The sequence below is a fragment of the Leuciscus leuciscus genome, assembly GCF_965113295.1.
Source record: "Leuciscus leuciscus genome assembly, chromosome: 20".
Taxonomy (NCBI): domain Eukaryota; kingdom Metazoa; phylum Chordata; class Actinopteri; order Cypriniformes; family Leuciscidae; genus Leuciscus; species Leuciscus leuciscus.
The window spans coordinates 9,679,847-9,707,215 of record NC_138744.1 but is presented as its reverse complement, the minus strand read 5'-3'; the positions used below and the strand labels follow the sequence as shown (position 1 = coordinate 9,707,215).

At 36.7% G+C, this 27,369-nt stretch overlaps 2 protein-coding genes across 5 annotated transcripts in view; both read left to right on the top strand.

Moving 5' to 3' along the window:
- The first annotated feature begins 406 nt into the window (after positions 1 to 406).
- On the top strand, positions 407 to 18,228 carry LOC309484317 (mitogen-activated protein kinase kinase kinase 5). Its single transcript, XM_082150536.1, has 28 exons — positions 407 to 881; positions 969 to 1,108; positions 1,552 to 1,739; positions 1,843 to 2,011; positions 2,490 to 2,596; positions 2,702 to 2,872; positions 3,526 to 3,638; positions 4,061 to 4,220; positions 4,490 to 4,640; positions 5,532 to 5,636; positions 5,880 to 5,929; positions 7,615 to 7,710; positions 8,137 to 8,227; positions 9,484 to 9,617; positions 10,200 to 10,327; positions 11,208 to 11,344; positions 11,466 to 11,571; positions 11,669 to 11,826; positions 12,178 to 12,373; positions 12,583 to 12,745; positions 12,865 to 13,033; positions 13,170 to 13,352; positions 13,572 to 13,677; positions 13,793 to 14,036; positions 14,628 to 14,746; positions 15,224 to 15,312; positions 15,462 to 15,538; positions 16,173 to 18,228. The coding sequence occupies exons 1-28, from the start codon at positions 551 to 553 to the stop codon at positions 16,267 to 16,269; spliced, it is 3,978 nt and encodes a 1,325-aa protein (XP_082006662.1). The 5' UTR covers positions 407 to 550; the 3' UTR covers positions 16,270 to 18,228.
- Positions 18,229 to 24,772: 6,544 nt separating this feature from the next.
- map7d1a (MAP7 domain containing 1a) overlaps positions 24,773 to 27,369 on the top strand; it is a 44,039-nt gene continuing 41,442 nt past the window's right edge. For 2 of the 4 annotated variants that reach the window (XM_082149717.1, XM_082149718.1), the window contains exon 1: positions 24,778 to 25,237. In XM_082149717.1, coding sequence (XP_082005843.1) covers positions 25,177 to 25,237 — 61 coding nt within the window. In that variant the 5' untranslated portion in view covers positions 24,778 to 25,176. Of the gene's footprint in view, positions 25,238 to 27,369 lie in introns of all 4 variants that reach the window. The other 2 variants (XM_082149716.1, XM_082149715.1) reach the window with 2 other exon arrangements.

Here is a 27,369-nt window from a genome sequence, read left to right as displayed (position 1 = left end):
TTATATATAGTAGACACTTGTGAAAAATATGTTTGAATTTGATGTATGTTACTTAACAATGTAGTAAAACACTGTAAACATCACTTAAAACGTGCCTACTTTTGGCATATAAAATTACTATATGATATTAATAATAAATTATATTAATAATTAAGCATTCATAATTTAATATATTAAACATTGATTGAACAATTCAGTATAATTAATAATTAATATTCAATTAAGTATATTTTTTTATATGTAATCTATATAAATAATATATGTATTCTGTTAGTGAAAACGTTTTTGTAATAGAACAAATTTGCATAAAACAAAACAAAGACAGGCAAATCGTTATTGAGCAAGCAGCGGTTGTACTTGTAGGCGAGGTCGCACAGCTGTGGACTCGTGACACGAGGAGGGCGGGGCGCAGAAGGAGGGCGCGTCTGAAAGATCCTCCTCAGAGTCTTACCTGAAAAACTACAGGAATACTTGTACGCCATAGGCATGTCGAAGACGCGAACACAGGATGGTTTTCATTATTAGCTAGGCACTGCTTTCAAGATACACCATGTATACGACTGAACGCAGGCGCATGAGCCTGCGCGAGACCAAGAGAAAGGATCCCGTGCGAGTTTCAGCTGGAAGTTTATGGCAGGATCCTTTGGCTCTCGAAATAGGCGGCGGGTGTAAAGGCATAATATCCCCGCGGAGTCGAACCAGGGCTTTAAACGTGGTGTATATCGCCGTTGGGGACGGGTCTTTGCCTCAAACTGAGGAGAATCTTTCACATACATGTCTTAAAGAAGCCTGCGAAGACGCGCACGCTGTGCTGAAGAGCGTTTCTTTTGAGCGCATTGCGTTGGGAACGACTGAAATCCTGGACACTTTTTACAACGCAGGCATGTTGTGGCACGTACATAACTGGGATTTTAAGGAATTTGTCCAAAGTGCACGTGTAAGCTGTTGTTTTTAACTCTGTGTTTTAGATGTTGTCGTGGTGGAGATGAATAACTCTATCTGCCAGCCGTCTCTGTTTTATCACCTGGGTGTCAGAGAGAGTTTCAGTATGACCAATAATGTCATCCTGTATTGTAACAAACAAGAGGAGCATCTTCAAGTTGTGAAGGTGAGACCCACAATAACACGTCCTTCAGATTTGCAAAGCGCAAGGTTTTTTTCGAAAGTCAGCATGAATACATTTTTTATTCCATTTAATATTTCTGTATTTTTGAAAGTCAGTTTCTCTATAGACTCTGAAAATACAGTTCGACCTTTTAGTTAGGATAAGTCTTCATTAAATAGTTGACTGAATGTATTGTGCGCACTTGTTTACCAACAGATATTCCAAAATATGATGATATTGATATTCTAGATACTATATGTGGATTGTAGAATTCACTAAAATTAATGTTATTTAATTAACATCTAAAACTAAATCTAAAATAAGCATTTGTATAATTTGACTTTTCCTCTGAACCGTATAGAAACTCACTGACCGTCCTTTTGACAACTAGTCCCGGTCCTATATAATGATGCAACTGTTTGGTCTTCCTTATTTTTCATTTCTAGGAACAATGTGGGAGCTACACTTTTATCCCCTACATGGTGTCACCGCAGGGTAAAGTATTTGCCTGTGATGCCACACTGATGAGAGGGATCAAAGATTTCCTTCATTCCAGCTTTAAATTTGAATCCCTGCTGACCCCTTTGGTGGATCGACTGGTCAAGTTGCTGGAAGGTGTTCACATTCATTCAAGGTAGGAAAGTTATTTTTGTGCATTTTCTTTTCCCTGGATGTCAATTGCTAAATGTTACTTTTATATTGTCTGAATAAAATCTTAAAACATTCTCGCCTTGTAGCGAATACCTCCACGAGGCAATCCGCAGGGAGATCCGTTTGGCTCGAGAGCACTTCTCCGGAGCGGCGCTGAGTCAGGAGCTGGGCCGGATCCAGAAGCGTCTGGATTCGGTGGAGCTTCTGAGTCCAGATGTTGTTATGAGCCTGCTGCTGTCTTACAGAGACATCCCGGTGAGTTACTAGATTTACATGTGTACAACACTAAGCTTTCAGTTACAAACACGAATATGAATGATACTCATGCGTAGAAATGGGTTTTCAACAAATAAGTACTTGTATCATACTTTTTCCCTATAATGTGTATTTCGTCAATATTTGCAGTTGAATGCTTGATTGTATCAGCAATTCTTTGTGTGAATGTTTTGATTGTTGCTGTGATACTCACCTGAATCTGTTTAATTATTAATGAGATATAGAAAAGAGATCTCACCGGCTTTGATGTAATAAATCATGTAGTAAATGATTGCTTCCTGTTCTTTAAGATTTTCATGCTACATGCGCTTTTAATTTTATTGTACGAAACAAAATATATAATTTTTTTTCTACCCAGTGGAACAAGCAATCATATTTGACAATGGTTGTGAAATGTAAGAAGTGCCATGTGAATAATTTATTGAAACTGAACTCCTCTTTCTCCATGTGATTCAAGGACTACGACTCCATCATAAATCTGTTGGAGACCTTGAATAATTTGCCCATGTGCATGGTGATATCACATCAGAACATTAAGTTTCAGTATATTTTTGCATTGAACAGGTGAGCTTTGTTTTTGTTTTTAATAATACATTACACAAAAACATCAATTTATTGGAGTAAACATTCATTTTATTCCCTACAAAACATTTTGAAATGTGTTTAAAGGAGGAATCAGCCCGGTGATCGTGACAAGGCTTTAAAGCTCATTTTGCCCATTGTGGAGTCAGGGAACACCGTGGCCTCAGATGTGTACTGCCTGTGCGGGCGCGTCTACAAGGACATGTTCCTGAGTTCAGGCTTCAAAGACACATACAGCAGAGATCGAGCATGTTACTGGTGAGTACAGAGCATCACAAGACTGTTGACCGTTAAATCTATTTCACACATTTATATCTATAATGTTCTGTGGTAAGAGAACATCTGATCTTAAATAATACAAAATTATAAGTTAATATAAGTCCAGTGGTCTGCACATCCTTCCATTGTATTGTTCAGTATTTTTGTCCTGCTTTACATAAAAAATATGTACTTGTGTGTATATATATGTGTGTCCTGTTTTCAAAGAATAATTTTTTTTCCTATTCATTGGCAAATTATTTAAATTATGTATATTTTTTAAGATTTATGCTTAAAACTAGAAAAAAATTGCAATGGTGTATGAAAAATTAATTAATTAAAGATATATTCCCTGGGAAAAAAAGAATATCTAATTCAATTTAGCTTCTCAGGTAAATTTGTCTGGATTAAATAATGTTTCATTTTTTTAATTTTTTTATTTTTTTTTATTTACTAAAAATGGGATAAAATACTAATTAATTAATATATAAATATATATATATTTTTATGTGGCTCAAACAGTGATCCAATCATGAATCATTAAACAGTGATCCAATCAGCTATGTTCAGGTATTTGTGTTAATGCTAATTTCTCTAATATTCATTGTACAGTAATGGTGTCTTGTGTTTCTACCTCTATGTTTGTCCTGCAGGTACGGCAAGGCCTTTGAGATTGAACCCTCTTTGCACTCTGGAATCAATAATGTTGTGCTCCTGATGGCTGCTGGGCATGAATTCGACACCTCTATTGAACTGCGGAAAATCGGTGTGTTTATGTGTCCTTTATTTAGCTTCACTGGTTGTGTGCACTTTAAACAGTGAGATGGGTTATGGTTCAGTCTACATATCATGTAGTGCTTTGTTGGCTATTGCATGGTATATTTTCTTTAGCAGGGTGATGTATAGAAACTGATACTTAGTGGCCTACTTTTATGATACAAATGCTTCAGGCTTTGAACATGAATGCATGATAACACAAAGTATGAGTATATAGAATGTGAGAAAATAACAGTTTGAGTTGTTAAACAGGTGTTGCCTTATTTTCACGCTTTTGACGTGCTGCCCTGTCTCATGCTTTTCATACATACACTGAAGTTGAGATTGATCATGCTATAGCCCAAAGTTTTTATTTATTATAAGGTATTTATTGAGTTTTGGTTTGTGGTGTTCTTTGTGCCTGTTGTGCAGGTGTCACACTCAGTAGCCTGCTGGGCAGGAAGGGCTCTCTTGAGAAGATGCAGGACTACTGGGATGTTGGTTTTTATCTGGGGGCTGGAATTTTGGCCAACGAGCACAAGAAAGTCATAGAAGCTTCCGAGAAACTCTACAGAATCAAAGCGCCAATGTGGTGAGCCAAGGAAATGATTAATCATCTATGTTTAGTTTGGTGTGATAAGGTAGTATGAAGTTAAAATCACACTTTTTTTAAAAACAAACTAAGTTTTATTTTCAGAACTATAGTGACCCTCATTTTTAAAAATTGAAGTACTTCAAGTTTGAATTGGACAGGGTCATGAATAATTCCATTATCGTGTTGAAGTAATCACTAAATTAACATTTACAACCCTGAATAAGACATGTATTATTTACTGCAAGGTGATTTATCCTTTAAATCAGGTATGTTGCATCCATTATGGAGACGTATATACTATACAAGCAATTTGCCAAACCCAAAGACGCGAATCATCCTAAACAGGAAACTGTGGACTTTTGGATGGAGTTGATGGTGCAGGCGTGCAAGCCTACAGTTTCCACAGCACGCTGCCCGGTAAGACCACTTCTTTTCTCCTCAACAGTAGGACAGGACAACCTTAAAGGAGAACTTGGTAACTTTTTTAACTTAATAAAACTGTCTAGAAATCATTTGGATGGTTAAACAACCTGTTCTGGTGATATTGGTGACTTTCCCCGCTCCCCCCAGCGTTCCCAGGCGGAAAACTAACCTTGCAACTTGCAACACTACCGTCCCGGCAAGTTAGAAATTGGAAGTCTCGTGAGAAGCGAGAACTAGAACGAGAACGAGCGCGAAACACAAATTGCTTTACGGCAATTCGACATAAACACACACGCATGTATGATGTATTACCAGATTACCCACCTCGGTAGACATAGCTCCACGCGATACAGTTGGCTTGCTCCGATCAAAACAAACGCACATGAGCAGCGGTAGAGAGGGGGAGGAGGCCGCCGCAAATGAGTTTTTTACGACTGTGTTGTGAAATATACGCCCCCCCCCACAGCTGTAGGGGGAGCTCGTGGGGAAAACATGCGACAACAAAAGGGAAAATCAGCGAAGAAGTGACTAGAGTTCGCTAGAGTTACCGAGTTCTCCTTTAAGGCTCCAATATACTCACAGCGACATAGTTCGTAATAAAAAGAAGTTTGAAATATGTGACCAGTGGTATACTGTTAGTAAGCACCCCAACGCTGCCCACGCTGCTGAGAGCAGCAGTTGGATGAATGTGTAAATATGTGCTGTGCAAACGAACTTCGTTTTGGCCTGTTTTTTGTTCGAAATGACGTCAGACCAGTTCGTTCTTCGATTTCGCTTGAAGTGTATTGGGACCTTTACGTGATCAGTCTGCAGCCTGCTTTACTTAAAGGAAAAGCCAAAAAGGTGGAGAATATAAGCAGACCCAAAATATCTTATCTTTTTTAGGTTCTGATTCTGGAGCCCACTAAAGTGTTCCAACCTAGTATAATAAGCATAAGTGAGGAAGATGACAGCCGTACGGTGCAGCTGAGACACGTCACTCCACTCGAGGTAAACACCCTTGACTCTTGGTGCTTTTCACACATTTAGGAGTAGCCTAATTGTGCAGGGTGCAGTTACATTGCATTGTGTTGTCACGTATTTGAGTTTCCATCTTATTAAATAATTTACGTGAAAGATAGGCATCATTTAACATGACAGAAGATGGTGTGAACTTGATCTGCTTTATGCAGTAAAATTCAACCTTTTCTACATGTCTGTGGGAGTGTAATGTGCTTTATTTGGCTTTCCCAGAAAGGTCTTCATGAATGGACTTTCCCAGCATCTGCTATTCGTGGAGTAAGGTACTGTGCGCTTATGAGAATACTGTAATTCCACTTTTTTTCTGTTTTCCATTTCCAAGCTTGCAGCAGTTTATGGTCCCACTAGGGCTGCTCTGTTTTGGCCACAGCCCAGCGATTTTTCTCTGAATAGGTCTTTTTTTTTTTACTTCCTTGTTGCATGGCCTAGTTGATGCCTGTTATCCTCTTTCCAGCTTTTTAAGCTACAGATCAATGTCTCTTTCAGTTCTTTTTCTTAATGGTTTTGTTCCTAAATCCAGCCCTTAGGGCAGCGGACATCTTGTTTTGAGCTCAGGTTGTAAAACAAATGAAAATGGATGTTGATAATTAAGGTCAGATCGACCCATCATTTTAGTTATGGATACATAGACTCTTAGTGGGATCTCTATTCCTGTTAGAATTAGTATTTCCAAACAGATTCTAACAGGAATGTGTTATATTTGTCATCAAATTGTTTGAGTTACAAAGAGCTGTTTTATTGCGTGTGGAATTTTCCTGTGTTTTCTGTCTAAAATATGTGCTAAAGTATTCAGTAAAATAAGTGGTTGACATTATTTGAAGAGACTTTCATTTTATAACACAAATTACACACTTTAACCTAATACTTTGAATTTTGAAGCTGTTGTGTGCTACAAGACTACAGTAGTTGTCAGATTCACGTTGTTGTAATATTAAAGGGATACTTCACCGTTTTTTCATATTAAACTATGTTATTCCCTTAACTAAGACGAGTTGATACATACCTCTCTCGTCTCAGTGCGTGCACTAAATCTCTCTGTCTTGCGGCGAAACTTTGTTAGCCCAGTTCATTTAATATGGGCCAAGCAGAGAAGCTACCAAACACCTCCACGTTTTCCCTATTTAAATACAGTTACTCGCGAAGTGTAACTCGACCTAGGACGGTGACACAAAACAAAACGTTGCGCTTTTCTAAGCGTGTAAAATGGATAACTATTTTGTATGGCGGAATACCATAGCAAGTGCTTGTAAGCACTTCGACTTGGCGCAGTAATATCTTCACTCGTGAAAAATCCTCTCACCGGCCCCCGCTCCCTCTAGTGAAGATATTACTGCGCCAAGTCGAAGTGCTTACAAGCACTTGCTATGGTATTCCGCCATACAAAATAGTTATCCATTGTACACGCTTAGAAAAGCGCAACGTTTTGTTTTGTGTCACCGTTCTAGGTCGAGTTACACTTCGCGAGTAACTGTATTTAAATAGGGAAAACGTGGAGGTGTTTGGTAGCTTCTCTGCTTGGCCCATATTAAATGAACTGGGCTAACAAAGTTTCGCCGCAAGACAGAGGGATTTAGTGCACGCACTGAGACGAGAGAGGTATGTATCAACTCGTCTTAGTTAAGGGAATAACATAGTTTAATATGAAAAAACGGTGAAGTATCCCTTTAACATTTTAGGCATTAAATGTGACTCATTCATGTAATAGAACAAAATAACTGTGCACCACAAAAACACTTTATTTTACTTTAATTTTAAAAGCAGCCATTCTAAAAACATTCTAAGTATTAGGCTATAAATTCCCAAGGGAGCGCATGGAGTTTTAGGAGTACAAACCAGTGTTAAAGAGCTTGTCCCATTTTCTTTGTTTTATTTTTCTGGCATGTTGGTTAGGATTGAGAATGCTCATGTTCATTTGTATTGAAAATCTCTTGTTATTCCATTCGTGCAGCGTCTCCAAGTTCGACGAACGGAGCTGTTTCCTGTATGTCCTGTACAATTCAGATGACTTCCAGTTGTACTTTCCCAGTGATCTTCATTGTAAAGGGTGAGATCCGCTGGCTGACGCATCGCTCAAACATGCTGCCAAGGACATCATGAGGGAAGAGCTCCAATGTCATGAGTGTTTTTGGCAGAGAATGAACTCCTAAAAGAATAGGTTATGTAAATTAGTTTTAAGAATAATTTGATATTTACTGTTAAATTCATACTTGCTCCAGGCACTATTCACTGAGCCTTTGAAATGCATGCCATATTTACTTACCCTTCTGTTGTATCATGTTCAGGAAGTCACATTTGACCTTATCTTAAGTTATTCTCATTCTTCCAATGAAAACATTCCGTGATTACGTAATGGCCAAATGATCAAGTGTATGTGCATGCTTGGAACATCATGAAGAAATGTGTCACAATTAAAGATTTTTTTCCATTGAACATACCTCTCAAACCCTATAATTTGTGTGTTGCTTTTCAGGTTCTGTGATTTGGTGAACTCGCTATTGCATCAAACAGAAAGTCCCGTGGAAGATTCCAGTTCAATCAGGGGAGGAGAAGGAGTTCTAGAGGTGAGAGAAATCACCATGAATTGCATATAACCTCTCATTGTTTGTTCAGGCCCAGTAATCATGTTCAGCATGAGTCAAAATGTGCACTTGGTTCATTAAGCAGCTATTTCTACCTTATTCTTGATACACAAGCCATAAAAATGACTTTTGTTGATGCAGACTAATGTTTTCAGGTAGAATAGGTTTATATTTTTTGTAAACTCTGCCTGTCAGGATATGTAGTGTTACTGCCTTGAACAGATGTCTTGACTTGGCAGTAATGTTTTTATGTTTTTTTAATGAAAAGTTTAATCATCATGAAAGAGTTGAGTTGACATGTATGGCCAAATAGTTCTCTCCATTGTGTATCATTCCAAATGCAGTTTCCCGTTGCATACTGGGAATATGGTACCACTATTACCAGTACCATAATGCAATTGTGTTGTCAGCCTGTTGGCTTCCTCTTTAACTATCTTTACTATTGACAAGACTGCACATTTAAACGTACTTCCTGCTGTCATGTGTCCTTACTGCCAGTTTAGTGCTTGTTGAATTTAGCAGTTAGGTGTGAAATGTAATGCTGCTTCGTTCTTACCAAACTCAAAACTCAAAAAGCATTGGGAATACAGTGTTCTTTTAAATGTCAAATACTTCACAGAACAGCTCATCTCATAATGCTTCAAAAGCTCAATTTTTTTTTTTTTAAGAAGTCTCTTATGCTCAACAAGGCTGCTTTTGTTTGATCAAAATTACAGTAAAACAGTAATATTGTGAAATATTATTATAATTTAAAATATCTGTTTTCTATTTTAATATATTTTAGCAAAACTGAATTTTCAGCACCTATTACGTCAGTCTTCAGTGTCACATGATCCTTCAGAAATCATTCTAATATGCTGATTTGGTGCTCAATAAACATTTCTTATTATTATCAATGTTGAAAACAGTTGTGCTATTTAATATTTTTGTGGAAACTGATACATTTCTAAGGCTTCTTTGATGAATATAAACTTAAAAAAACAACAAAAAAAATTAAAAATAGAAATCTTTTATAACATTATAAATGTCTTCATCACTTTTGATCATTTTAATGCATCCGTGCCACATAAAAGTATTAATTTCCTTTAAAAAAAGAATTGGAGTAACTTTTAACGAGAAATCCATATTAGTGATAAATCTATATATTTGTATAAATATATGTATATATGCATCACTGGTTTTCACCCATTGGGTGCAGTTGGTCCATTTGACTCCATTATATACTATTTCTCTTTCAGTACATTTATGAGATAAATGAGAATAAAGACAAGGTGGTGCTGGGGAAAGGAACCTATGGAGTGGTGTACGCTGGACGGGACCTCAGCAATCATGTGCGCATCGCAATCAAAGAGATCCCAGAGAAAGACAGCACGTATGAACATGTTTTTCAATTGCGTTGATATTTTTTGTTAAATGCCTACATTTGATCCTGATGTGTGTCACTTAACAACATAGTAAAACATACTTTTTTACTATTTTTATATATATATTTATAATATATATATATATATATATATACACACACACACACACACACACACACACACACACACACACACACACACACAAAATAATAATAAATACAAATAAATAAATAAATAAATAAATAAAGGTTGTTTATAGTTTTATGCCACTTAACTGTGTATTAGGTACATTGTTGATCTGCTTCTGCTAAAATCCAGCACTTGTTTGTTGACCTCTGACCATGTTCAGAGGTCCCCACGGCCCAGTGATGTTTGTCCTCAGGACTAATGCTTGTTTAAACTGTCCTCACATGAACCATTTGCAGATGTCGACCTTTCCATGTGATCCAAGATTTGTGTTTAGCTGTTTTACCAAATATGCCTATAAAACCCTTATGATTGTGGTCAGAACTGTATAGCTTAGATCATCATAATATTTACTTTTTCTCTTCCATCTTGGTCTTTCTTGTCTTTCTCGTTCTGGCTCTTAGCTATTCTCAGCCGCTCCACGAGGAGATTGCCCTACACAAGAGGCTGAAGCACAGGAATATTGTTCAGTATTTGGGATCAGTCAGTGAGGATGGCTTCATCAAGATCTTCATGGAGGAGGTTCCGGGAGGTGTGGCGTACTTTGCTCATTGTTCTCTGATTAGGTTTTCCTCGTTGATTGACATTGAGGAATGTTGATTTTTGTGAAGTCTGTTGAGAAATCCTTGGTTCTTAGGATGGGTGTGTTGTGCGTGTAATGTGGAAAGATCTAAAGCTAGGAGTGTAATGGTAATGTGCTTTTCTAAACAGCACAGACCAGTTTAGAGAATTCATCTCAAGAGTTATTTATGGGATAGTGACGTAACACTGATACATTTCCTTTATGATGAGAATTTTGAATAAATGTATAAAATATATTTATAATTAACTTGTATATACTTATATAATACAACTTTTTGGGGGGCTGCATATATACAGTATATAATTTTAACTGTTCAGTTAATCTGTGATGACAAAGCTGAATTAGATCCTTAAGAAATCATTATAATATGCTTACTTTTAGGAAACATTCTAATATACTGCTCAGGAAACCTTTCCTATTATTGGCAGTGTTGAAAATGGTTGAGCTGCTTAATATTTTTGTGGAATAATTTTTTAATGGATTGAAAGTTCAATAGAACAGCATTTAATAATTGATGTATTTACTGGCCCTTTTTTATCAATTTAAGGCATCTGTGCTGAATAAAAGTTCACTTGCTTAACAGTAGTGAATGTTAAACCACTAAAAAGCTAAAATTGTTGTAAATAGAGCATTGAATGAAATCAATATAAAATGCAAAGATTACAATGTTTTTTTCAAAAGATTCTTTTCATTTTGTGGTCTATTTTATTGTCTTTTCATATGTGTATATGTGCATATGGATATACAGTCTGTTATCTTAAAAGGTATGATTACACAGTTCCTGAATACTAACCATCATGTTATTCACTTGTTTTTTCTTCCATTACAGGAAGTTTGTCCTCTCTCTTAAGATCAAAGTGGGGGCCTCTTAAAGATAATGAGGCGACCATTGTTTTCTACACCAAGCAGATTCTGGAAGGGCTGAAATATCTCCATGATAATCAGATTGTCCATAGAGACATTAAGGTACGAATACATCTCAGTGCTGCCATTGCTTTAAAGCTATCTGTTCATCAACATGAACATTTCAGCTGCATTTTTTTCATCACTTGTCATACTTAACATTACATACTTTTTGTCTCACCAGGGTGATAATGTTTTGATAAATACGTACAGCGGTGTGCTAAAGATATCAGATTTTGGCACCTCTAAGAGACTAGCAGGAATCAACCCATGTACAGAGACGTTCACAGGTGAGTCTCCTAGTGCATACTTGCATGCTTCTCAGGTTACATTATGTACTCTTTGTGTGTTTGCTTTTCAAACTCCTCCTGATTTATTTGGCCACAGGCACTCTGCAGTACATGGCTCCAGAGATCATCGACCAAGGTCCTCGTGGGTACGGCAAACCGGCTGATATCTGGTCTCTGGGTTGCACCATCATAGAAATGGCCACAGGGAAACCACCTTTTTATGAGCTGGGAAGTCCTCAGGCGGCCATGTTTAAGGTGCTACAGGTTTTTGAAGCAGGAATCCAAGTGTTATTTTAAACTGATGTTATATAACCATGTTAAATCAACTGTGAAGTGTATTTACATTCCATTCTCACATTCCCAATTGACTTCATGCTTCATTGCATATTTATTAGATTCACTGTAAGGCAAGAAGAAAAGCCTCTATGCATGTGCATATGCATGAAGAACAGAAGATGGTTTATTCTAAATTCTTGTATAGCGCCTCTTGTGGCAAAGACTGATGGTGTAAGACTGGCGGTGGAATGATGGTGTAAAGAGTGTGTTTCGGGCCTAAATGTGAATTTCTCCTTCAAAACAGTTTACTGAGTAATTGTCCTCCTGCAGGTGGGCATGTTTAAGATTCACCCCACAGTGCCAGAGTGCATGTCAGAGCAAGCTAAAGGCTTCATCGTGTGCTGCTTTGAACCCAACCCAGACAAGAGAGCCACAGCTTCAGAGCTCCTGAAGAACAGCTTTCTGAAGGGCAGTGCCAGGAAGAGGACAAAGCCTCAGTCCGACAACTCTCTGAAAGAACCTGCCGGTGAGCATGTAGAATCGCGTCCTTAAATTCTTGTGATCTTTAACACTTCAAAACCAACAGCTTTAAATGGGTGTTTCTTCAAATTTGGGCTCTTTTGTCTGTTTATACATGCATCACACGAGAAATTTGTATTTATTTATTGTTTGTTTGCTTGTTTATTGTTATTTATTTTATCATTAAATAATCTATTTATTGACATTAAATTGTAGGAGACTTTCACAGGAGCATGTCTGTACCCATTGCATTACGTGTGGAGAACACAGATGCTGAACACAATGAATTGTCCTGCTCTTTTGATCTGAGAAGGACCACTCCTGCCTTCAAAGGAAATAACATGGCTGAAAGTCCTCCCAGCTCCAGTGGCTTTTTGACGTGAGTCAATGCATCAGATCCCAGATTCTGGGAATTATATGTTGAAATCATGTGAAACATACTTCCAGCTTCTGAAATGACTTATTCACCTTTATTTTGCATTCATTTGCTGTCGGTAGTGTGCCAGATGAGCCTCAAGGAGACATGACCACAAGTCCAGCTTGTTCTGGAGAGAATCTAGGTTTGTTCATGCTGAGAAAAGACAGCGAAAGGAGGGACACGCTACATAGGATCCTTACTGAGTACATCAGCCTTGTAGTTCAAAACATTCAGGAGACACTGCCGCAGGTACATTCCCACACTACTGTGTCACCTGAGATGCTTGATGTGGAATTCTGTCACACCACCAGCACCCATTCTCAAATGCCGTTTCTCGAATGCCTGAATGATTCTGACACTTGCTGTTTTTTTCCCCATCTTGCAGGCGGAGCAGCCGTGCATTACCTCAGATCACATCAGCGAACTGATTTGCTGCCTCCGAGAAAACATCCGCTCTCCAGACAAAAGGCACCTGAGTAACAGCCTCCTGACTTTGCGCTCCAGTCTGCTGAACTCCTCTGTGCCTCTCAGCAGCCTGCAGGCGGCGCTCTTTAGCTTCCAGGATGCAGTATGTTCTTTGCTTTCAAATTTCTTTCATCTCAATTAACCCAGAATCAAACTAAAGCTAAGGGTCTAATTATTGGCATTAGCAAATATAATTATTTCTATTGCTCATACTCAGGGTTAGGGGTTTAATTGCCTTTAAAGTGTGAAACTACTGAACCTAAACCTAGGAGCCTTTTTGGAAAATCTTATTCTTCATCAGATGTGACTCTTATGTTTGTAGGTCAAGAAGGTTCTGAAGAAACAGCAGATAAAACCTCATTGGATGTTTGCTTTGGACAACTTGTTGAGGCAGGCTGTGCAAGATACAATCACGGTTATGCTACCAGGTATGTAAAGGACACCATTTCAAATGCAACAGTGGCCCCACGTGCTTCTATTGCATCTCTAAATCTTCTGTTATGGGCATACCTTCATTGCAATCCATCAAAATCCCTTTTCCAGAGCTCAAGCTTCAGCTACAGTCATCGTTTGAAAATGAGGAGAGTTCTCAAGAAACCGAGCAACCCACAGAGGCTGATTCTAAACCAATTGACACTCCCCTCGCAAAGGACAAAGAGGAATCACATATCATCACACAGAATTCTGAAGAGGGTCATACCAAATGCAACAATCTCCACAGTGACATCATCTCCAGTCACTCTTCACTTGCAAAGGAGCTATCAGAACTTCGCTTTGAATCCATGAGGTATCCAAAACCTTATCTCTCTCTGTTGCCTTCCAAACTTTTAAAAAGTGTTTAATGGATAAAATGATGTACATGCACCAGGGTTATTATAGTTAACTAAAACTAAAACCATAACAAAAAATGTCGTTACTTGAAATTAAATAAATTTAAAAAGATTTTATTTCAGCTAGTTGCCAAGGCAACATGTATCCTTTTTAATTTAACTTAATTTAACCAAAATAACTAAAACTCAAACTGAAAAAAACTATACAGACATAAAAAAAAAAGTTTAATCTTTAAAAGTTGACTAATAAAAATGACAAAAACTTTAACTAAAAAAAAAGAAAAGAAAAAAAAAGAACCTAATTCCAAATATTAGATTTCTATTTCAAATAAATGCCATTCTTTTGAATAAAAAAAAACAAAAAAAAACGCATCATGGTTTCCACAAAAATATTGATTACACAACAGAAAGACCTTTATTTATTTATTTATTTATTTATTTATTTATTTTTCAAATTAGCCACAAGAGGGCAGTGAATGAGAACAGTTATGCAATGACTGAACCACACTCATTTGTTGCTGTTGGGAATTGTTCACACTATGTTCCAGGTTGTTGATTCAGCTGAATGAAAAGGAGAAAGAATTCCAGGAACTTCTGAAGAACTCCATTCATACCAAACAAAGGCACATCAACGCCCTGGAGGTCAGAGCTGCGCCTGCAGCTACAGGTTGCTCACGTTTTTCCTCTCATTAATTCTCATTAAAAGTTGAACACAGTATTTACCATTGAACAATTGTTTGTGAACTGCTTCTTCCATATGAGAGAAAGTTGTCGCCTGAGGCATTCAAAAGGTGTGGCCATGGAGCAATGTCACATTTATTCACATCTACTCAACATGCCACTACTTGTCTTTAGTTTTAGGAGGAGTTTTTGATACTCATCAAGAACACGCCCTGTAATCACTTACAACTGTTGCCCAATTTCAACCAACCCAAGTTTATGGCTTAACCTCGGGGTACATGTACTTCTATAGAAAAAAACCCTGGAATTTTCTGGAATTGTTTTCGAAACAGTGACTTTTTTGTAATGACCAGTTTTGCAGTAATAGTATAAGACTGTAACATCACTGTACAAAAGTGCAAATTAATGCATATAAGTATCAGTTTATACAGTTAACGTGTGTTATGTTTATTCTTTCCAACAGATAATAAACCTTCATCCCATAATGCTCACAATTCTGCTATGGTGCGCTGGTTAAGAGGTGTTCCAGTGGATGAGAAAACCATAGAAACAGTGAGTGGAAATATATAAAAAATATATTCCTTTTGACCACAAGCTTTGATTTGCTAATTCATATTTATAGATTTGAATAGTGAAATTTAGCTTAAAAACTGAAATAAGTTGAAGTTAATAGTGATTGCTTGTTGTTTGTTTTCTTTAAGCTTGTTTTTCATGAGTTCACACTGGACAGTCTCCTCTACCTCGCCTGCAAAGATGATCTGCAGTACTGTGGCATCAAGTAAGTCCATTAGACATCAATAGCAAACTGGAAAAATGTGTTGGAGAGACATATAGTTAAAATGTTATATTTAATGATGTGTGTTGTAAAGGAGTACCATTTTACTCTAAGATACTGTACACTAAGATTTAAAAAAAAAAATGTTTTAAAGAAGTCTTTTATGCTCACCAAGGCTGTGTTTATATAATCAAAAATACAGAAAAATCGTAATATTGTGAAATATCATTACATTTTAAAATAACTTTTCTATTTTAAAATGTGATGGCAAAGCTGAATCTTCAGCATCATTACTGCAATCTTCAGTGTCACATGATCCTTCGGCTATCATTCTAATTATTATCAATGTCAATATCAATTTCTTCTTATTATCATTGTTGAAAACAGTTGTGCTGCTTAATATTTTTGTGAAAGCGGTGATGCACTTTTTTTTCTAAATTCTTTGATGAATTGAAAGTTCAAAAGAACAACATTTATTTGAAATAGAAATCTTTTGTAATAAATGTCTTGATTGTCACTTTTGATCAATTTAATGCATCCTTGCTGAATAAAAGTATTAATTTCTTTCAAAAAAATTACTGATCCAAACTTTTGAACAGTGCTGAAGTAAATCTGTTTTTGTGCATTTGTTTCTCAGAGGTGGGATGCTGTGTCGCTTGTGGGCTGACATCTCCAAGCAGAGGAAGTCTCATCTCAGTCCAGTCAAAGAGGACAGTGAAGATACCATTCTCTGACAGACATGAGTGACTCTCTCTTGTCCAGCTTTTAGATACTATGAGCTCAGTGAGTTTGCGGTGTATTGAGTCTGTGCCTTTTGTGCACTATTACTTTGTCTGTGCCTGACACCGAGAGGAAAGAAAGGAATTTGATAGAAAATATTCACTACTGTTCAAAAGTTTGGTGTCATAAGATTTTTTAATGCTTCAAAAGAAGGCCCCTGTGCTCGTCCAGGCTGCATTTTTATGACAAAATACAGGCAAAACAGAAATATTGTGAAATATTATTACAATTTAAAATATTTTTCTAATTTAATATATTTTAAATTGTAATTTATTCCTGTGATGCCAAATCTGAATTTTCAGCATCATTACTCCAGTCTTCATTGTCACATGATCCTCAGAAACCATTCTAATATGCTGATTTGGTGCTCAAGAAACAGTTGTGCTGCTTATTTTTGTGGAAATTGTGATATATTTTTTTTTTCTCCAGGATTTTTTGATGAAAAGAAACTTCAAAAGAGCAGCATTTTCATCAATATAATATGTGCTAAAAAATCTTACAAATATAATATCTTATAAATCTAAAAAATATATATGTATATATGAATATGGGTACCAGAATGCTGTATTTGTATTTATGAATTGTGTGTTCTTATACTAAATATTATATATTAACTACACTTACAAAAGAAAACGATACTGACAGCAAAACTAGATTTTTTTTTTTAACTACAATTAAAACTAAAACTACAATTTTGTCATTTATCTTAGAAGTAAAGTTTTTTTTGTGTATTTTTATTTTATAATGCACAAGTGAAGGGAAACTAACTGATCCAAATTCCTTTCTTGTTCAACAAATACATTTTTTAAAAGTACAAGTATTCCAAATAATCCTTCAATTCATACGAGATAATAAAAGCTACATGGAAAAAATTAGTGAATGTTGTTTAAAATAGTTTTAGACGAATTATAGAATGTCCCATCGCAATGCATTTGATTTCCAAATGTATTAGTCAGCTGTTGTTGCAAACCGAAGCACACAGTGAATGACTGACACTTGCTAAACGTCTGAATCAGCGCATTAGCAATTCACTTTGTTCTTGGTGCATTTTTAATGAAGCCAGTTTTTTTTTTTTTTTTTTGACAATCTAGCTTCTTTCAAAACACTACAGTTTTACTTGCATCCACATAATGCATCTAGACAGTCAATTTCATTTCTCAAAATGTTGTATTAATTGTACATGTAACATTTTAGGTACATTAGAGGCTGCTGCAGAGGTTGATTTGAATACTTTTTGAACATCTAAATATGTCATTTTATGAGCGTACAGTCCTAAACATCCTCGTGCACAAGCAGCAGTAACATCATTTTCCAGTGAGAAATTTCACTGTCGTTATTCACATTCCTCAGATATGTGGCTCAACCCTTCCTGGCAATACAAAGTGTGAGTGTCTAGCGTATGCGTGTTAGGAAGGTGGGTGGTTCTCAGTCCTGTTTGGAAGAAGTGATGCCATGCACTGATGCTGATCTAACTATTCCAGCTGTGCTTCCTTTTGTTTCTGTTGATGTTGCCTTGGTAACAGCAATTACATCATCCTCTGAACCTTGCCTCCAGGTTGAAGATCACATTATTGTTTACCACAGGGAAGATTTCTCTTTTTCCCTGACTCTTATGTGGCTGTGATCAAGCAAGAACATGAAGGGCCTAAACACCCAGTTCATAATAAAGGATATGAGCTAATCAATGGGCTCAGCTTCAGTAGTCATTCAGCAGCTTGTAGCTTTAATGAGCCATACCTTGCATTTTTTCAGTAAAAGGCTGGAATAACTAGACAACTTTTACGTCTGAACAGATTTTAAAACTCTAGGCATCATATGCTTGTCGACTTTGTAAAAGGTTTTAGATTAAAACTGATCACAAAAGAACAATGTTCTCACCAAAATATGCAATAAATAAAATATCTATTTATGGAGCTTTTTTCCTGTTGGATGTGTGCATTTTTTGTCTATTCTTCCAGATTAAAACTGGGCACTAAATGACTGAGGATCACACACTGCCAGAACTTCGTTCCGAACATAATAAACTCATGCAGAAACATTGCTAGCAGATGCATGACAAATTAAAACAATATGTGATCTAAAAACGGAAAAGTTTTTCCTTTGCTTTTTATGCGTAAAGACGACAACATTGTCAAAACAATCCCCATTCACAAGGATCTGTGAAAATGACTAAAAACACTTATTCATGGCAGGCATGTAGTTGGCGATGAATACGCTTTTTTTGTTATTAGACTGTTATCTATTATTTAATTTAAATCCCATCGCAGTAAACAACGCTAGTTTAGTTTCGCTAGTCGTTTTTTATTGAGTAGATGTCAATTGCTTTTTAACGACTTGGCAAGATAATGGCTAGCAGTGCATAGCTTGCCCTTGAAATCTGGTTGTAGTCCAGGACTCTAGTGGAGCTTTGCAGCAGGTGGAGCAGATGTCACTGTGTTTTGGCCAGGTTGTGATACGTTTTGGCCAACTAAATATGTTAGATATGTTATGCTTGGTGCATGCAATCCATTAAATATGAAATAAACAGGGAACTCTCTTCAGGGATTGGGCTTTTGGACAAACTTCATTCTGTTCATCGTCTGCTGGAGGATGTTCCTTTTTGTCAATGAGATTATCTCAAAGCTCTCTTATCAATGCTCTACAGCCTCAGGTTTTCTAACACCGTCCTGTGGTCAGTGGCGGTGTAGGCCAGGGCAGAAATTTGGATAGCACCGACACAGCCCCTCAAGGATTTCCTGATGATTATCCTGTTTTTTGAGTCACTTTCATTAATTAAGCTCCTCATCAACAGCCATCATAATGGAGTGCTATGGACCCTTTTCAAAGACTGTGATGACCGGTCATCAACATCATAAATCCTGCAATAGAAGTTTACCCTACTATGATGACTTCCGCTTCTGAGAAACCCGGAAATGTGAAAAGGGTCAATTAAATAAGAAGCAAAAGACCGTGGACTTCAGGCACATCTCAGGATAGCTCAGAAGATAACAAAAGGCGTATTGTCCTCTTATCTGTAATTGGCGAGTAGCTCCTTTGGTGACTGATCGTTAAACGTCAAATAATATAGATTTTAATCTTAATTCTTACCCATTGTTCATCCTATAGCTCCTAGCTCATTATCTGCTCCGGCCAGTAGGTGGGACTGTATAGGCATAATAAATATATGATTATATTTCTATGGGACCTTTATGGTTTAAGGTAAAATTTGAAATGAAATAAAATGCAATACATGCAGAATATTTCATGTTAATAATGCACTTTAAAAAAAAAACATTAAAAAAATCCTTGAGCCACTGTTAGATACTCTAATGACATGGAATTACGGGATGAATTCTGAAAAAAAAAAAAAAAAAAAAAACAGGACATTGTTGGGGGATGGAGTTACATGGGTTGGACAAAATAATGTGAACAGCTTTTGTGGAAACAAAGTCTTTAAGGTGGAATTTAATGTTTGCTGCTGTAGTTCTGTGTTGTTTGGACACAACCGATGATCCCTATCGTTCACTTTTGGGTTTTCGCGCACTGTTCTTCTTCACTGATGAAGTCTTGCCATGCTTTGTGTATAATAATCATAAAGACTATTGTTCTTAAAACACTAAACAATTGTTAAGGTTACAGATGCTCCTGCTAAACAGGCTCCTGATTTGCCCTTTTTGGAAGTCCACCCACAGTTTGTACTAACCAAAGATAAATTAATTATAATAGTTTTTTTCCCCCACTGTATTAACCCCTTTAATAATGGGCAGCTGTCAGAGCATATAGGCTAGCCGCTAGGCCACACTCTTTAGAATAAAGTTTCTTTATTGGCATCTATGGTTCCATGAAGAACCTTGAACATCCATGGAAACTTTCCATTGCACAAAAAGTTCTTTAGATTATTAATATGTTCTTCAAAAAAATTAAATAAGATATTTTAAGAACTGTTCACTGAAAGGTTTAGGGAACCCAAAACAGTTCCTCTATGACATCACTGCAAAAAACTTATTTTGGAACCTTTATTTTCAAGAGTGCACATCCATCATCAGATCCAGGAAGTTTTGAATGTGCTTGCAACTCAGTAAGTACTATAAGTATGGAACAGGTTATAGCTTGGATCCACAGCTGTATTTATTGCATCTGCAGTGCATAAAAGCTCCACTTTAGGTGGCTACAACTAAATTCTTTGTTACGTTTTCATTCAAAATGTACCAATAGGCTATATTTCAACAGCGAAGGACATTTTAAAGAGTAATTTAAGCTTTTAAACCGACCCAATAGGGTCACAGTGGGTCATTCATCCACTCGGTCCCTTTTTCATTCTCTCTTTTTCTTCCTGGTAAGTACCATGTTTGTCATGGTAATGAAAGGGTCTAAGGGCGGATCTTTGGATGGTGGAGAACGGGGTGGGGGCTACATGAAGGTGTAGAAGAGCAAAAAAGGGGGCTGTGGTTTCTGCAGTGCAAGGTTCAATTCATGGCTTTGGAAAGGGGTCTGGAGGTGAGGTGTGGGGGATGAACTTCTTTTGCGTGTTCATGTTTGTGTGTGCATGGCTCTTTTATCTAGGGGAAGATGAGGGAAGATGCCTCACTTAAGAACAGTGCATTTACTGCTAAATTGTAAAATATGGACAGTTTAGAATGTACAGGATGAAAATATATCCAATCAATTTAAACATTTGTTAAAGATCTGAGGGTGTAATGCATGTAAAATACTAAATCAAATAGAAAATTATGTTTTGATAAATTAATTAGTAATATGACAGAAAATCAAATAACAGAATGTCCGAATTACATTATAGAATTCGATTAATAATTTACAGGCATAACTGAAGGGATATTATAATAGCAATAATCTATTATTTTGGATTGAAGAATTGTATTCAACTGGTTTATGTGTTATGATGAGTAATGAAGATGTTTGAAAGGTATGTAAAATTCATGGAATAATTGAATAATAATTCCATGAATAACAATAATTATTAAATGAAAGAAAAATAAATCAGCAATACATGCTTCTTGGAACCTTCTGCCCCATTCTACTAATTCTAGTAAATAAAGTTGCCTGATTGGACAGTTTGTCAATGCAACCTAAATAAGAAATCTCAGAAAGATGAGAATCACAATGAACTTTTGTTTCCAATCTCACTCCAACAATTAAGACCAAATCTGCTAAAACCATAATGACTAATAAACTAAAATCTGAAATGTTTCCCCAATCATATAACACAGAGAAACACAGTAAGCGTGTAAATTATGTCACTCAAAGAAACATTAATTAAACTGTGTACAGTACAATATTCAGATGAATGACAGAAGCTTTTGTATTGCAGTTCATCTTGGCCTTAAAAAATGTGCCTTTGTTACATAGAATTGGTTTAGACTTTTTTTGGTTGACTTGAATTTCTAAATGTGATTTTGGCTAAAAACAAATAGTAGCAGTATATGTTTCACCATACAAAATTATATTTGTTGGCTCACCATAGTATTTCACCCAACATAGACATTTTGTGAGGTACATTTATGAAAATGTACCTAATTATCAGAATAGTTATTAAAAACCGAACTGTTACGTTTAAATAAGATTAATAGGAACAACTTTGTGGTTTCCTTTGCCCACATTTTACAAAATAAATAAATAAAACAATTCCCCAACCTTATTTATTTTGTCAAAACACAATCACATTGAGTTTTGTTTAATATTGGTTTACATTGCCTCACTTACAATATCTTATGTCATGCAACATTAAACCAGAACTGTTGACTTGATAAAATTATTTCAGACAAATTACATTGTATGCTGACTGACTGAGTTCTCATTATGGTATGTATTATGATCTCTAATAAAAAAATTAAAAAAGTTGCCTGATTTATTTGATACCACATTGTTTTATTTATGATGTGCCAACCCCATCCTCTTGCTTCCCATCTGAACTCTAGAAGGCAGGACAGTTTGGCAGAAATGTTTCAAACAATGAACAGATGAGACTGCCCAGACATCTTCTCAATACGTCATTCTCTCTCTAACATTGTTCTGAAGTTGGCTGATATACCACGTTCCTCACATAAAAACAAGACTAGGAAGACTGAAGGTCTATCTGGGTGCATTCTGAGCATTCCTGTTATTGTGATTTTATTAAGGGGCCACTAATGACCCTGCACCATGCAGAGATGCTGACCCTTTGGTTCTTTAGGACAATAGACAAGCTTCTTGAGACTGACACTGTTGAACCTGAGCCTCACCGAGAATATAAAACTGTTTTAAGCCCAGTGTTAAGAATGGTAGCAATGGAACAAACTGCTAGATGTCAAATAGCAATCGAACTGAATTGTACTGTGCAAATAAAACATGTTTAGATATATGAAAGTAATCTAAAAGTCCTTAGAAGGCATGAAGACAAATTTGCATTGGATTTTCTCTTGAGAAATTATATCTATATTAATATATCTAAATTAATATATATACATATATATCACTTTCTTCTCTTGACAATGAAAATAGTTAAACCAGACTTGTTTCTCACTCAGAACCCGTGGTTGGATATCCCTCACAGTCCAGCCTCTATTCAGCTATCAAATTCAACAAAGCCATCAGAAAATATTGCCTAGAATGTGTTTAAGTTTGTGTACGCCCACAGAGACATAAATATTGTGTGTTCACATCTTTAGTTCACAATGCCTTTTTTTGTGAATGGCCTTGGGTTTTGTTATTTTTTTCAATAATGAAATGCTGTTTACAATTACACTATCAGTGTAATGACAAAATTGTCCTGTAAAAACAAATCTGCTCTATTCTTTTTTTGTGTGTCAAACCTCATTTATTCTCAAATCAGTTTCTGAGTGAGTCTTTCCATTAGCGTCATGCTTGAACAGTGCAAGTGAAGAGCATGAGGTTATTGAATAGAGGGATTTGTGAATGCATTAGCAGATTTGCAGCTAATTTTAGTATCTTTTCATTTGAGCTCATTTTAATATTTACATAAAGCTTTGCAGGAAGAGTTTAGTTCAGAATGAGGTCTGTTCATACTGTAATTATTAGTATCATGTATGATCTAGAAATGATTATATATGGTTTCCATATAACTAGAACATGGTTGTTCAGCATTCAACAATGAATTGTGAATGCTGTTTAAATTACAATTCATTTCCCGAAGGTGATTTGAATTTGAATTTGAATGTAAGGAAGTATTTAAAATGAATTGAGATTAAAAGAATGTATGACTAACTTTAAGCAAAGTTCGTCAAAGTTGCCTTGCCAAACCCTTGCCTTGACTGTAGGGCCCTTACAGACAGACAGACAGACCGACGGACGGACGGACGGACGGACGGACGGATGGATAGTTTTTATTGGGGCTCCTCAGACCCTGCCCCAAGTTTCTAACCCCCCCAGATCACTCTGTCCAGTTGCAGTGACAGGTGGCTCTTGGGGGGTTTGTGTTAACAGAGGCCAACAGCTGCACAAAGGAGTCCCACTGGTCTTTTCGGGGGACGGGATGTCCCCTCTCAAGCGTGCCATTTGCACCCCCCAATCTCACTCCAACACCAACCCCCTCTCCCCTCAATAGCGTCCACTCTTGTCCTCTCTTGAGCAGATGCCAGCTGGGCTCTACAGGTGGCGAGCAGCTTCGTAATTCATATGGATTCAGCAAAACATATTTTTCCCCTGTTATGATTGTTTTGTCCATCGGAATATATTAGATGATTTTGAACTGAAAAGAAGACACAATGATGGAAAAGAGAAACTTATTTCTTCTGATTCAATATAATTGTGACATAGCCTACTTTGATCTTTCATTAAAACAATTACATTGAAGTTGTGAAATTTGCTATTTCGCTTTATGTTAGCTAATCTAAGCACCAATAATAACAATTTATAACAAACACCATCAAGCAAGTCAATAAGCATGACCTGCTGGTCATTTTATCATCTGATTTGAGTCTTATTTGGGCATGAGCACCATTGTAGGCCAATGTGGTGGAGTGATGTTCTCCTAGAGAGCATTTGATTGGATAAAATAAGTGAGTGCAGTATGAGTCATCAATATTTTTGAGTTTTTCCAGTTTTGATTTTATGGGTGTTTATGGCAAAAGTGTGACATGAAAATTCTACTTTTTACACAAATTTTTTTGGTGGGGGGCGGGGGAAGTCTCAGACACTGTACAGCATGTGATATGGGCTCATAGAGAGAGAGAACTCCTCTCTAAATAGTCATTATGGCATCATTCTTTGGTTCAGTCCATTGAGTCACACTAGGCAGTTTGAACATTTTGGAGACGCAGGCAGGCAGGAAGACGAAACCTTCTGATGTAAAACAGGTTGGACAGGTAACATAGGTAACAGTATTTAAAAGGTGTGAGCTTGTAAACTAAAAAAAAAAAAAACCAAATCATTTATATCCTACCTCTTCTGATTAGATTTGAAATTTCCAAACCGTATTAACAAACCATCGCGGGTAATTAGGGATTACTTTAATTCTACATCCACCCCTACGTATAATGTGGTACATTCCACACTGGAGGCCGAGTTGGGACGGTCTTCAGCTCACAATGAGCCGCATGCCATCACCTTCAGAGCGGCAGAGGGAGCACACAGGCGTCCGCTGTGTGTCAGAAAGTTTATTGAATCTCACCGCTTCATGAGGCCGTGACAAATCCACGGTTTTATGACTGGACTTTAATCACGGGCTCTACATGCGTCCATCGAATCCATAATATTTTACCAAGACACTTCAGTTTATTGTTTTAGGGATTTTTTGTGCGCTGAGCAGAAACAGGGATCGGTTTCGTGTGCCTGTGGAAATCCGGCGATTGAAGAAAGTTTCTCCCTGTCTCACGGAAGGAATGAATGCATTTTAGAGAGAAAAATCTTTATCTTTATCGAAAAACATGGAATTCAACCATCTTGACTCACAACCGGGGATAAATCAGTTGACTCCATCAGGAACACGTAAGTCGGCGTTTATGTTAAATCTGTATTTCTCCTCGTGATCATGTGAATGCAGCCTTGCTTTTACCTTCCACCGACAATATCCGTTCAAAATATATACTAGTAGCGGAACAATACGAAAATGCAGGTAAGCGTTGACCTCAGATGCAATTACACATTCCAAAGTAAGTTTATTAAAATGAAATAATAATAACAATAAATAATGCTTGGACTTCCACCAGATAGCACACGTACGTCTCCAATATGTATTTTAAATAGCGGTTCATCTGGAAAGCATCTGCTGTGTACAGACATCTTTAAAAAATAAAAATAAAATAAAAATAAAACCAGTTTTACTTACATTCTAAATCATAAACATCTTAAAAACGTTTTCTAAATGTTTAATACCGGACAGGAAATGTCTTAGAGACGTATTGCAGAGTTGTTCTATAGTGCTATAGCGTATTTATTTTTTATTTATTTTTTATTTACTTATAACGTAACGTGCTTAATTAAGAATAGACAGCTAACATGTATTTTTATTACTTTTTTTTGTGTCTATTATGTCATACTATACAGGTTACTATAGCATCTTTTTTATCCAATGCATGACGTGTTTATGGTGGCATATGTGACGTGTTACAGTGATTCAAGCTCCATCATGAGATAATCACGCAGGAAATTCACAATCCATTCTGGCTGAATGAGAACGAATTGTAGGCCTATATCTGACATATTTACCAAGTTTTTCACACAATACTAGTTATGAGTTAGAAGTTTATGTTGCAATGGTCTGCGACCTAGCATGGTGTTTTGCTGTCATTATCTGCGGGTGTCATGGATTATTGTGACGATTGATTATTGCACCGGCTTCTTTCTGTGACGTCACTCATGATGTCTTTAACTATGAATATAAAATGATTAAAGACGAATTTCCAGTTGATCACAATGATTGATTCGTCATCAAACGCTTAAAAAGCTGCAGATTATATGCAAGTGATTTCTAATGAATCTGTTGACTAAGTCATCTTGGCGATGACGCCATAGTTACCAAATAAACAGAAGTTAGAACCATATGATCTTCATGATTTGGATGATAGCCTACTTTCCATGGTTACAGCTAGAGAGATCAGCCATTAAGATACACCCTGCAATTATGCATGTCTGGATAAGCATGAATATACTGTAACATGGCAGTTCATCTATTTCTCAATTCAAATTACAGTCATTTAATGGACTTCCTGAGAAGATGGACATCTTTAGGTTTTGGGGTTTGGCTGCTGCTTTTAATTAGGATAGTTTATGTAACATGAAGACCTTTTTGCAGCGTCATAAGGTTTGCTTGCTTTTTTCTGGCTTCAGGCTTATAATTGAGCATTGGTTTGGGTAAAACTATTGGCTACCTCAGATCTGTTTCTCTTTTCTGTCTTTGCTGAAAATTGAGCTAGTATGTAACTCCTTGCAGATATACTGGATTTTAATCCATATTTTTGCCTGTTTTGCACTGGTGATCCTCTGCAGTTTTATGATTAGTGATGAGTATCATCCAGAACTAATGGGACTTGGTCATCCTTTTATTGCAGATGAGTCATTACTTAGTGACCATGAGGATCATGCCTCTTGAGACTAGGTTAAAACACTCAATGACCTGATTGTCACTTGCAAAAATTTACATTTTGAACAGAACATTTTGTCACAAAGTGAGCTTGAATTTCTTTCTCTTTAGAACCTGAACAAAAAGTCCTTTGCATTTAGGACATTCACTGTTGACTGTTACTCATTAACTTTCTATTTTATCCAGAGAGCGCTGTTTGTGTCTTTAGACTGATTAATCACCTTTTGTTGTCCTTTCATTTTATACCAAAGACACATTGCATGCTAGTGCACACTTAGGAGCCCATTATTCTATTGTTTGAGAGAAAATACTAAGTAAATTTAAGTTGTCAATGTTAAAGGCATGGCCTGAATGGGAGCTGAGGCGTTCTCAGTCTGACGAGGTCTGCTCTGTTGAGTTTTGCCCTGTCAGGACTTTTGAAGAGCATCTTCTAATCTCTCTTTTCTTTAGGTCTGCATTCAGGCATGAGTGTCGCTCAGTTCCCCCGGCCTTCCGTTTTACATCCCCAACTGTCTGCACTGTTTGGTCCTCTTTCTTT